General features: G+C 40.3%; 2 protein-coding genes and 1 pseudogene across 2 annotated transcripts; all 3 read right to left on the bottom strand.

Moving 5' to 3' along the window:
* Window positions 1-150: 150 nt before the first annotated feature.
* On the bottom strand, window positions 151-3,817 carry LOC122075521 (GDSL esterase/lipase At3g26430-like). The gene is made up of 5 exons (XM_042640578.1): window positions 3,142-3,817; window positions 1,319-1,528; window positions 1,043-1,212; window positions 670-940; window positions 151-553 (listed from the first exon to the last, which is right to left on the bottom strand). Exons 1-5 carry the CDS (start codon window positions 3,398-3,400, stop codon window positions 285-287), a joined length of 1,179 nt encoding a protein of 392 aa, XP_042496512.1. The 5' UTR covers window positions 3,401-3,817; the 3' UTR covers window positions 151-284.
* Window positions 3,818-5,140: 1,323 nt separating this feature from the next.
* LOC122075171 (GDSL esterase/lipase At5g14450-like) lies at window positions 5,141-6,991 on the bottom strand. Its single transcript, XM_042640101.1, has 5 exons — window positions 6,633-6,991; window positions 6,339-6,548; window positions 6,068-6,249; window positions 5,644-5,917; window positions 5,141-5,547 (listed from the first exon to the last, which is right to left on the bottom strand). The coding sequence occupies exons 1-5, from the start codon at window positions 6,910-6,912 to the stop codon at window positions 5,288-5,290; spliced, it is 1,206 nt and encodes a 401-aa protein (XP_042496035.1). The 5' UTR covers window positions 6,913-6,991; the 3' UTR covers window positions 5,141-5,287.
* A 1,699-nt stretch (window positions 6,992-8,690) lies between these two features.
* LOC122075172 lies at window positions 8,691-10,763 on the bottom strand (annotated as a pseudogene).
* Window positions 10,764-11,395: the final 632 nt, after the last annotated feature.

Raw genomic sequence — 11,395 nt, 5'->3', positions numbered from 1 at the left:
ACCTCTTAATTATGAAGTGTTGTTCCTCACCAGCTGAACTACCCCTTAAGTTCATGTTAGTAGCACTGCGAATGGAGTAGCTCATTGTGTCGCCAAATTTAGGTTTAAGTAGCTCTTGGTGGGCGAGGAGGAGAAGGGAGACTGGAGCAGTAGTCACAGCAAAATGCAATTTTATTTACCAACATTTTAATCCCTTGGAATAAAAGTCTGAAATATTTCCTTCCTTTTGATCCAAAAGTTGTACATTGATGAAACATTATTTGCCGGAAAGAAGAGGAATAAGATCAGTTGGTAGAAGGTCGATGACAAGCCATTTTCAATGGGATGGGTGGGTCAGAATATGATCCATCAACAATCCTATCGAAGATCCATTTGTTAGCAGCCTCGGTGAAGTGTACTCCATCCCAGATAATCCGAACCGATGGATCCTTGCAGGATTTCCCCACTAGAATCTGTTTTCCATCCTTGGTGACCTTTGATCCACACCCCATGTGTCTGTTGTAGTTGTACTTCCCTCCATGCCCACAGCAAGCTACAAGTGGTTGTTCAAATCCTGCAATTTTTTTTTTTTGAAACTTGTAAGACATCTAACCAGAGCAGGCACAGTAGTAGAGTAGGCACTCTTACAAGAGGAACCAATCTGGAAATATTGGTTATAAGAACCCTTACCATGCTTGGAGGCCTGGCTGAAGAGGGAGTACTTAAGAGAATAAACATCAACATAGGTGATGGCAGCCAATGGAAGATCTTTCCTGAGTTGAGCTATGGCCTCTTTTAATCTCTGGTTGAAGTATTGAGCCACCTCATTGAAGGGACTGGCACACCCAGCTTTGTCCACTTGTCCTGCTGTGATTAGCAGCCTATCCAGAACATAAGCAAGGCAGCCAACAGGGCCTGTGTTGTGTATCCAGAATGATCTCCCTCCTTGCCCATTTATATTCTGCTTTCACACACAGGACAGCAAGTATGTCTAAGCTATCAATTACTGGGATGAGAAAATTCTAAAATAAGCACAAAAGGGAATACTAGTAAGGCTACTCACCTTAATAATAGTAGTGAACTGATTCAGTAAATCAGGGACATATGCCTTGACTTGATCAGTCGACATGTTAAGGAAGTACCCGGCTGTTAGATCGTTCTGACCGATGTCAAATGTGTACAGGGCACTAGAGAAATCCTCCTCCTTGGGCATTAATTCCTGCCAAACAACACCTACACAAATATGGGAATTTTCTATAAGATAAAACTTACAAGAAACTGCATTTTTCCAAAGAGTTCATATGATAATATATGATGGAAGTAATGTTAGTAGAATTACCTTTTGTACGAGCCACTTGAGATCTGTGATGAAAATCATTGAACTGATAGAATTGAACATTTAAGGAGATAGGACTGAACCCACTTTGAGAGAGAGTTGTATTTTGAGGCCTAATTGTTGATCCAGCAGTGGCAAAATTGGCTCCATGAGTGAAGTTGGAGCCCACTGAATCAAGGTAGGCATTGAGATAAGGAAGTCCAAAGCTCTTAGCTGCCAAAATAAAGATCTGCATAAATTTGTGTTCATTGATTCTATAAATATTAGGAGTTGTATTATTACTTAAGATTGACATTCTTTTGGTGAAAGATCTTTCCAATGAAAGAAACACACACACACACTTCCTTCCTTCTTAGAAGATATTGACTACCTCAGTTCTCAAGGATACATCTAGATGTGAATTGCAAAACAAAATTGTCACTTTTTTTTTTTTGGTACAGAATCAAGATCCGGCTTGAAATCGATCTGGATCAGTCAGGAATTGACCAGAATCGACCAAAATATACCCTAACCTTAGGAATCCGGTATGGATTGACCGATCTGCATTGGCTGGAACTGGGATCTGCCTCGGCTGATTCCGATCCAATCCTGACTCCTGAAACACTGTCACTCCTCTACTTTCCCGGCATAAAATGGCTTTAAAGATTACTTTTCATGGGTATTTTAAAAATTCATATTGTATATAGTACAGTAATAATTTGATTTTTTTATTATTTTTCAGGTAAGATTCTTCTCATCCACTTTTTAGGTAGAATTTTTTTTTTCTTCTTGTGTTTGCTGTATGGGTAAAAGGTTGGATTGCCTTTATGAAGAGGTTTGCAAATATAATATTTATTCAAAAAGATAAGCATAAAAGATCAAGCATGTTTGGCCAAGAGAAAGTCGGTGGAAATCCATAAAACAACAAAAAAAGAAAAAAAAAAAAAAATGGGGCCAACTTATTTAACCATAGGCAGCCGACCAGACTGTCCTCACACATGATTGTCTGTAGACTACTGTGCCATAAAGCTCCAATCTTCATAAGATTTGTCTTTGTCAAATTCAAATCAAATTCAAAATTTTACGGGGAAGAAAAAGAAAAAAAAATGTTCTGCAAACAGTTGGGATCAAGGGTTTATCTGTTCATCAGAATAAAGATAAAGAGGGTTTCTTGGTTGTCAACTGGAATGAAATTATATCATGCCCAAATGCCTTGGGCGATGCTCAGAAATGGAAAAATGTGGATTCATAGCCATGTACTGTCTATGCTCCACCACCCCCACCCCCCCACAAAAAAAAAAAAAAAAAAAAAAAAAAAAGTCACCTCCATCATGTTGTGGTGAGCAGTGGAACTGAACCCAAATGACACAGTAGGCATTCAGAGATATTCAGAAAATATGTCTGAGAACAACACTAAAAATAATCCATTATTTCATCCCAATAGTTAACCAAACGCAGTCCAAAGAGAATTGTTTTCCTCCCTTGAACAGAGACCTGCAAGCATGTCTGGTTGGCTATCACTATTTGCCTGCAAATTGTAGGTTTAAGGGACTAAATACCCAAAACCAGTGGTTAGCCAAGGATACATCACCATCATATATTTTTTCTATAATAATGATCATAGACATTGCTACCCACTACCCACCGTCCCTAAAACATTTCACTTCTCATTTCTCAATATTATATATTAGAGCGTTTACTATTCAACAATAATCATAACAGTCAAGAATAACTCTATAATTCATAGTGACACAGTAAAAGTTAATAGAATGCAGTATGTATAAGAGAGAGAGAGAGAGAGAGAGAGAGAGAGAGAGAGAGAGGGAGAGAGAGAGAGATAGAGGTACCTATGAAATCGATTATAAGACGGCCATCGGAGTATCTACCGGCTGGAGAATGGAAATAGGTCTCTCCATTAGGTGGAGGAGCTTGTCCAAATGCCGCAGAGAGGCCACCGGTGTCGGAATTAGAGTCACCAAAGTTGAAGATCGCTGGGAACTCACATGGAGATGATGGGGTCAAAGACAAAACCAAACTTGGGAAAGATGTGATTACTGAAAATAAAGCACTTAGAACAACAACAGGTCGTAAAAGATCACAACCCATGAAAAAAATAGGGAAAAAAAATACAAAAAACTACTGGAGAAGTACTGAAGTAGAGAAGCAGCAGCAAAAGCAAGCAGAGTGAGTGAAGGTGTGATTTTGTGAGAAAGAAAGAAGGTAGAAGTAGTGGTAGTAGTAGGGATGGTAAAGAAGGAGAAATTGTAGAATTATATACTAAAGGAGATGAGAGTAAAAAAAGCTTTAGTAAGCCTAAAAGAAGGATAAGATTGAATTTCTCTATGGTGCAATACGACGGCTGGCGTGCATTCAGCGATCAGAAACGCTGGCATGTAGATGCGTACTAGATGCTCAATTGCACCACGGAGGATCCAAATCCGATTAATAATAATAGAAGTTGGAGATATCGTGGCTGAGTCACATGGTTGGGTTATGTCTCTTAACGCTCTTTGCCATGTAAACGTAATCTTCCCCATTAACAATGGCTTCAGAAATATGCGTTAGTAGTAGAAGTAGTACTTATCTGTAAAGATTTTGTTCTGAGTTGGCAAGGTCAAGGAAGGCAACTTCGAAGTGGGATATAGAAGGTCCGGATCTTTTACTCGTTTTTATCCTTCCCAAAAATTGCCTTAGATCTACTTAAAAAGGAAAAAAAAAATTAATTCTTTTTTTGTAATTATTGTTGGATTTAGGAGTTGATCAAGAATGGGAATTTGTGATTTAGAATAATTGTTCCTTATCCATCAGGGATAGGATATGACGTGTAGGGCTGAGGTGGCCTACCATTTATTGACTTGAATTCATTACCAATTGCTTTACATATTGGGGGTGTGTTTGTGAAACAAACATCTTCTCAAGGATCAAAATCCTCTCTTTTTCTCATTTATGTTTTTTCTTATTTTGTTACCTGCAGAACGCAACACGTGGACAATAAGAAGATCAATAATCAAGATTGGGTGAGAATTATTACATCCGGTGTATTAATCTTAAAGTTGTCCATGTGTTGCTTTCTACAAATAGCAAAATAAGAAAAAACAAAGATGAGAAAAATAAAAGATTATTTTTCGTTTAGATCGCCCTAAAATAGAGTTGACTGATCAAAAAAACAATCAAAATGTAATTTCAAAAGGCAATGAGTGGGTCTATTTTAAAAAATATATATCATGATTCATGACCATAGAGTCCCATCAATGACATTTTCCACATCATCAGTTACTAAAAGTGGCATAGATGGGGTTCCACTAGTGAATGTCCATTAATTGGATGGTACTTCCTCTCTTAGTACATGTGGATCTGGGATGGATTTCTCAGCCATTGAAAGACTCTGGATTTAGGATAGATTTCTCATGGCAGGGAAGAAAGAAGAAAAGTAGAACATAGAGTGATGCTTTCATTGCCTGCAATGTAAGTCTTATTTTCTGGGGGAATTTACCAAAAGAAAAAATAAACAAATAAATAAAAGGCTTACGCTTTTACGACTAACGAGGAGGCGTGGGGGATTGTGAAATGATGTGAGAATAGGGTTACCGATGACGTGACTCTATCAGACAATAAAGAAAGGAGAATAAAGCTCGGTTTTCACCTCAACATGTGCTTGGGATAGGGGAAAGGTCTCTCGTTATCAGAAAAAAAAGGGGCATTGTTATAGAGATCAAGGAAATTGCTCTTCTTGCACAGAAACCAGTCAAGTTCAATGGAGAGAGAGAGAGAGAGAGAGAGAGAGAGAGAGAGAGAGAATCTCCTGGAACATCTGTGCCCCTTCAGATCAGTTCACATAAGAAAAACTGGACAAAAACGCATATATAATGTCTTCCAATTGATCTATTAGTTCAGCTACAGGTTATAGAGCTAATAATATAATAATAAGCTAGTCTGCTGCTTTGATAGAAAGCCGATAAGATCGATACATTTGGGGCATTTGGGCAGTGATCGCTACATGTTAGTATCCCTGTAACATGCTCTAAGGAGAGGAACCGGTGGGTCGGTCAGTCCACCAAAGAGAATATTGCCTGCAATCCACTTGTTTGCTGCCTCAGAGTAGTGAACTCCATCCCACATAATGTAGCTTAAAGGGTTCTTACAAGAAGCACCATAGACCTCGCTACCATTATTAATTTTCCCCTTCGTTCCACACCACACATGATTCCATCCTTCATGGTACCCACAACATACCTTCAGAGGAGCAACGAACCCTGCAAAAACCCATCAAATTAATGGTTTCACTCACTACATTTTTCAACACCTGAAGAAATTAATTCAACATTGCTCTATTATGATGCCCTGCAAACCTTGATCACTGGCATTGGAGATAAGTTTTGATTTGGCTGTATAAATATCGACATATGTCAAGGCCGCACGGGGGAGTTGTTTCCTGAGTTTGATCACTCTGTCCTTGAGTTGCCTGTTGAACTCCTCAGCCATGTCGTTGTGAGACTTGAGACACCCATGCTGATCCAGAACTCCAGGCTTTGGTGTACCAAGGTAAAACATGAACGTGGGCAAGCAACCGATGGGTCCTGTGTTATGTACCCAGAACGTCCTCGCCCCTTGTTGGTACAGTTGCTGCAACCATTTCAATCCATAAACCTTCCCCTTTGATTAAAATTCAAAATTTCCCAATGTAAACCACACCACCAAATTTGAAATTTGAAATTTGAAATTTGAAATTCCAAGGGACATGGACTGGAATTAAAATCAAGGGTAGATTTCTACCTGAACTGCTGTAGAGAACTTATCAACAATGTCAGGAATGGTAGCTCGAAGCTGGGCGTCGCTCATCGTCCTGAACCCCACCGAGAGATCATTCTGTCCAATGTCCAGCGTATACAAAGCCTTGGAGAAGTCACTGGGTATCGGCAGTTTCGCCAGATCACTACTGCTAGATTTGTTCCTCGCTGAAAGAAAGTTCAGCAACATGCATTGTAACTGTTTGAACTTGTCACTGAAAGAAACCAACCAATGTTATACTCTGTTGTTATGTTACCTTGATTGTAGAGGTTGATAGAGCGTGCTTTGAACTGGGTAAACTGGGCGACCTGGAAGTCGAGGGAGAAAGGGCTTATCCCTGCCACGAATATGCTCTCATTCTGCTGCCGGATGGTGGATCCACCCGTCGCGAAATTCGCTCCATGCCGGTAGTTGCTTCCCACCGAATCCAGATACGCGCTCAAGTATGGTAAAGCCAAATGCTCAGCTACAGATAAACAAACCCACCAGTTTAGCTAAAGAAAGAAAGAAGAAAGAAGATGGTCGGTGGTTAACTGGTTATAGTTCTTACCAATGAAGTCTATAACGAGACGCCCATCGCAGGACCTTCCCGACGGTTTGCGGAAGAAGGTCTCGCCATATGGTAAAGTAATCGGGAGAAACGCAGCTGATATACCTCCAGTATCGGAGTTGGAGTCACCGAAGTTGTAGACCGCCGGAAAATCACATGAGGGTAAAACCTCAGTCGTCACCGCCAGCACTTCTATGCTTAAAACCGCCCATGATAGCAGCAGCCCAAAAACCATAACTCTTTTTGCAAGCTCCATTTTTTTCAACCTCATACCATACATACGGCAACAACAGACACTCACCCACCTTTCTGCTATCAAGATTTCCCCCTTCACTTATTATGCTTAGAAGAAAAATAGTATAGCCAAGTTCGATCTGCAAGTATATAGAGTGGTAAAGTACTAAAGTGTACTACAAAAATACTTAATGCTTCTAAAAGGCTGCTTTAGGGGGTGTTTGGTTGAGTAAATTTTCGGGATAACATTCTTTAGAATGATAATTCTTAATTTTTGAAGCTGTTTGGTTTCACTAGATTGACCTTCATAAGTGAGCACCTTACTTCCCATAAATGACCATATTACAAAAGATGTATTTCAAATCTGAGTTTACCTCAACACTTAAACTCAGATTTGAGTAATATTTTTACCACTTAATATAAAAGGAGAAAGCGGAAAAAAGTTCTCTATGGAAGCCAATATCTTAACCCGCGAGAAACATGTACTAGCCTCAAGGTAGGGGTGTCAATTCCTAAATCGAACCGGTAAAATCGGTCAGACCAAACCGATAACAACACGAATCGAACAGAACCAAAGCCTTATTGGTTCAGTTCGGTTTGGAGTATTGCAACCCAAAACCAAATCGAACCGCACCGAAAATTAGATGAACCCAAAACCAAACCGAAATCGGCTCAAAACTCGGATCGAAACTGAAACCAAACCGGTAAGAAACCGAAACACTTCAAAATTCATTAAAAAAAATCAAAATTTGCATAGTTTTGTATACATTTGTATGGAAAGTCGAATCCAAACTGGACGAAAAATCAAAACCAACCCGATTACTAATCGATTTAAGAAACCGAAGACAAACCAAAACCAAACCGCACCGAAACCGAAATTTCCTTATTGGTTCGGTTTCGGTTTCAGCTTTCCCACACCAAAACCGACTCAACCTGGACTGAAACCGAGTCAGACCGACTGATTGATACCCCTACCTCAAGGCAACCAAACAATTTTTCAGAAAGAAACATAATTCAGAAGAATGTCTATCAAAAGATTGACATTCATACCCGATATATACACTATTTGATTTATCGAACCAAACAACCCCTTAGGTGTTGATATAATTCCGCAGGCTCTTTATTACGAGTAATGTGAGATGTGGTGCTTGGCAATCAAACATAGCCAAAAGAGTAATTTTGCAAAGCTCTTTTTTTTTTTGAACCAGCAAAGTTCACCACTCAGCAGTGCCCACATGGAGAGTGACTTTCTTAAGAAAAATGCAAGACTACAAAAGCTTTCTACTTTCTGTCTCTCTCACACCTTCTCTACGGTTGTAGACTTGGCCATTCTGTCCTGTTCCTCTGTTTTTTAGTTTTGATTTCTGTTTGAGGGCGATGATTGCGGTGGGCTAAGGGTAGGGTTATGGGAGATTGGATCCGCTGCAGGCACTGGTACAAGTATGAATAGAATCTTCCCCATGGGGTAAGAAGTGAACTAATGGCACCTCTACTAGAATGTGAAATCTTCCTTTTATTGTCTTGTAGCATATTTTAAGAGATTTGATTTGAAATCAAAATCATATCATTAAGTATATTGAAAGAATTCAAAGCCTGTAATTTCACTCCTTCCTCCACATCTTTCACCACCGAAGCTAAAAGCAATAGAATGATTGATTCAAAGCTTGTAATCATGTTGCAAGGACATAGTATCTCAAAATTATGTGATTAACATTGGCCACAAAGATGGAAGAGGGTAGAGTCATAGAAGAATCTAGTTATGAAGCCCAAGTGATTCAGAGAATGAAATTTCTGATTTTATATACGTTAAGAGCGAAGCATGGGTTCAATTAAGTCTTTTTTCTTATCTTCATTATACTATCCTCTTCAAACCCCACAGAGAAAATGCAGAACAAAAATGAGAACTGGCTTGAATCAAAGTTGTAATGTAATCAATGAAATCCTCTTGTTTTCTTGCTTGTGCTGTCCATGATTCAATAACTAAACAAGCGGTTCATATGTGAAACCCCATGCCCTCACATAAGCTACTGGAGAAGTCTGCTGCTTTGATAGAGGCGATAAAAGCCTTTGAGCAGTGATCAATACGTGTTGGTATCCCTGTAACATGCTCTAATGAGGGGAACCGGTGGGTTGGACAGTCCACCGAACGAGAATATTGTCTGCAATCAACTGGTTTGCTGCCTGAGTATAGTGAACGCTGTCCCAGTTAACGTAGCGTGAAGGGTCCTTACAAGAAGCACCAAGACCTCGCTACCATTGACGCTCCCCTTCTTCCCCCAAAACACATGATATCCTCCCTTCTTGTACCCACAACATATCTTCAGAGGATCAACGAACCCTGCAAGCCCAGAAATTGAGATGAGTACGGATCAGATTTTAGTGATGAAAGAAGCCTGAAAGTCCAAACCTTGATCCTTGGCATTGGAGATGAGGGCGAATTTGGAGGTATACATATGACATATCCACATAGGTCAAGGCCGCATGGGGGAGCTGTTTCATGAGTTTGATCACTCTCTGCTAGAGTTGCCAGTTGTACTCCTCAGCCATGTCGTTGTGAGACTTGAGACACCCCCGCTCATCCAGAAGTCCCGGCTTTGTTGGACCAAGGTACATCACGGACGTGGGCAAGCAACCGATGGGTCCAGTGTTATGTACCCAGAAAGTCCTCGCCCCTTGTTGGTATAGTTGCTGCAACCATATCAATCAATCAATTAATCTTCTCTTTGATTATAATTCAAAATTTCCCAATGTAAATCGCACCACCAAATCTGAAATTTCAAGGGACATAGACTGGAATTACGATTAAGGGTAGAATCCTACCTGAACTGCTGTTGAGAACTTATCAAGAATGTCAGGAATGGTCGCTCGAAGCTGGGCGTCGCTCATCGTCCTGAACCCAACAGAGAGGTCATTCTGTCCGATGTCCAGCGTGTACAGGGCCTTGGAGAAGTCCTTGGGTCTCGGCAGTTTTGCCAGATCACTTTTAGATTTGTTCCTCTGTGAAAGAAAGTTCAGAAACATGCACTGTAACTGTTTGAACTTTGAACTGAAAGAACCAACCACTATGTTATGTTACCTCGATTGTAGAGGTCGCTAGTACGTGCTTTGAACTCGGTGAACTGAGTGACCTGGAAGTCGAGGGAGAAAGGGCTTATGGATGCCACTAATATGGTTTCATTCTGCAGCCGAATGGTTGATCCACCTGTCGCAAAATTCGCTCCACGCCGGTAGTTGCTTCCCACCGAATCCAGATACGCGCTCAAATATGGTAAACCTAAATGCTCAGCTGCAGATAAGATTGAACAGAACCCACCAGTTAGTTAGCTGAAGAAAGAAAGAAAGAAGATGGTGGGTGGTTGGGCGGTGGCTATAGTTCTTACCAATGAAGTCTATAATGAGACGGCCATTGCAGATCCTTCCCGAAGGTTTGCCAAAGAAGTTCTCGCCATTAGGTGAAACAATCGGGACTAACGCAGCTGATATACCTCCAGTATCGGAGTTGAAGTCACCAAAGTTGTAGATCGCCGGAAAATCACATGTTGGTAAAACTTCAGTCGTCACCGCTAGCACTTCTATGCTTAAAACCACCGCCCATGACAGCAACAACAGCCTCCAAGTCCAGACCACCATAACTCTTCTTCCAAACTCCATTTTTTTCAATCTGATACCATACATACGTTACCAACAAACACTCACCCAGCTTTATACTCAGCACCATAACTCAGTCTTGAGGAGAGGGGGAGAAGAAAAGAAGCCAAAATGAAAGTGATGCTATAGCTGTAAGCTGTTGCAACAAAAGTCTTATCAGAAAAATAGCAATAAAAAGTCTCTGTAGCAAAATGCAAAACTAGTTTTTAATCTTTCTGTCTCCCTCTGTGAAGGAATCTGATGTTTACATGTTAGCCGTCGTTCTGTCCCGTTCCTCCGTTTCGTGGTTCTTATTTCAGTTTGAATTCCACGAAAAGGTTGTGGGTCTTCTCCAACGACTTTTCTTCCAAACACCATCTATGAGATCAACTCTATTCATTTGACCATGTTGTTTGAAATGGATTCGGCTCACTTGTGAGTGGTGATTGTTCAGGTTTTGCCCATAGGTATCTAGGTAATTGACACACGACTAAGCTTTGATCTAACGACTCTCAACGTGGTATTCTTGTTCAAGAGAGGAGTCGGATCCGTTTGGAACAAACTACTGTCATTCTGAGTCGATACGCACAATGGACTAGATAGCAATTCCAAAATGGATCCCATTCTTTAACTTTCATGAACGAGAATGCATACCAAACACATTTCTTTTTGGGTCTCATTACATGTTCTCCACCTAGAATTCGTTTTTGGGATAGTTACTATCACTCCCTTATACTCACCTTATATTTACTTAGGCTCCGTTTGGTATCGTTCTAAAAAAACGTTTCTGGAGTTTTTTCGTTCTATTGGAACGAAAAAATGGAATCTTCTGTTTGGTGCACTTATGGTCCGTTTCTGTTTTTTTGGAACAAAAAGTGAAAAAAAAAAACTGAAAAAACGAG

Source organism: Macadamia integrifolia, chromosome 4, assembly GCF_013358625.1.
Source record: "Macadamia integrifolia cultivar HAES 741 chromosome 4, SCU_Mint_v3, whole genome shotgun sequence".
Lineage (NCBI taxonomy): Eukaryota > Viridiplantae > Streptophyta > Magnoliopsida > Proteales > Proteaceae > Macadamia > Macadamia integrifolia.
The sequence above is the reverse complement of the archived record's forward strand: the minus strand, read 5'-3'. Positions and strand labels throughout refer to the sequence as shown.

What these genes read in the sequence shown, in the direction of transcription:
- LOC122075521 (XM_042640578.1), bottom strand. Translation starts at nt 3,400, where the DNA reads ATGGGTTGTGATCTTTTACGACCTGTTGTTGTTCTAAGTGCTTTATTT. An exon ending in TCTTATAATCGATTTCATAG is followed by an intron (nt 1,529 to 3,141) that starts GTACCTCTATCT and finishes TTATTTTGGCAG; the next exon opens with CTAAGAGCTTTGGACTTCCT. An exon ending in CAGCCAGGCCTCCAAGCATG is followed by an intron (nt 554 to 669) that starts GTAAGGGTTCTT and finishes AAAAAATTGCAG; the next exon opens with GATTTGAACAACCACTTGTA.
- LOC122075171 (XM_042640101.1), bottom strand. Translation starts at nt 6,912, where the DNA reads ATGTATGGTATGAGGTTGAAAAAAATGGAGCTTGCAAAAAGAGTTATG. An exon ending in TATCAACCTCTACAATCAAG is followed by an intron (nt 6,250 to 6,338) that starts GTAACATAACAA and finishes ACTTTCTTTCAG; the next exon opens with CGAGGAACAAATCTAGCAGT. An exon ending in CTCCAATGCCAGTGATCAAG is followed by an intron (nt 5,548 to 5,643) that starts GTTTGCAGGGCA and finishes GGGTTTTTGCAG; the next exon opens with GGTTCGTTGCTCCTCTGAAG.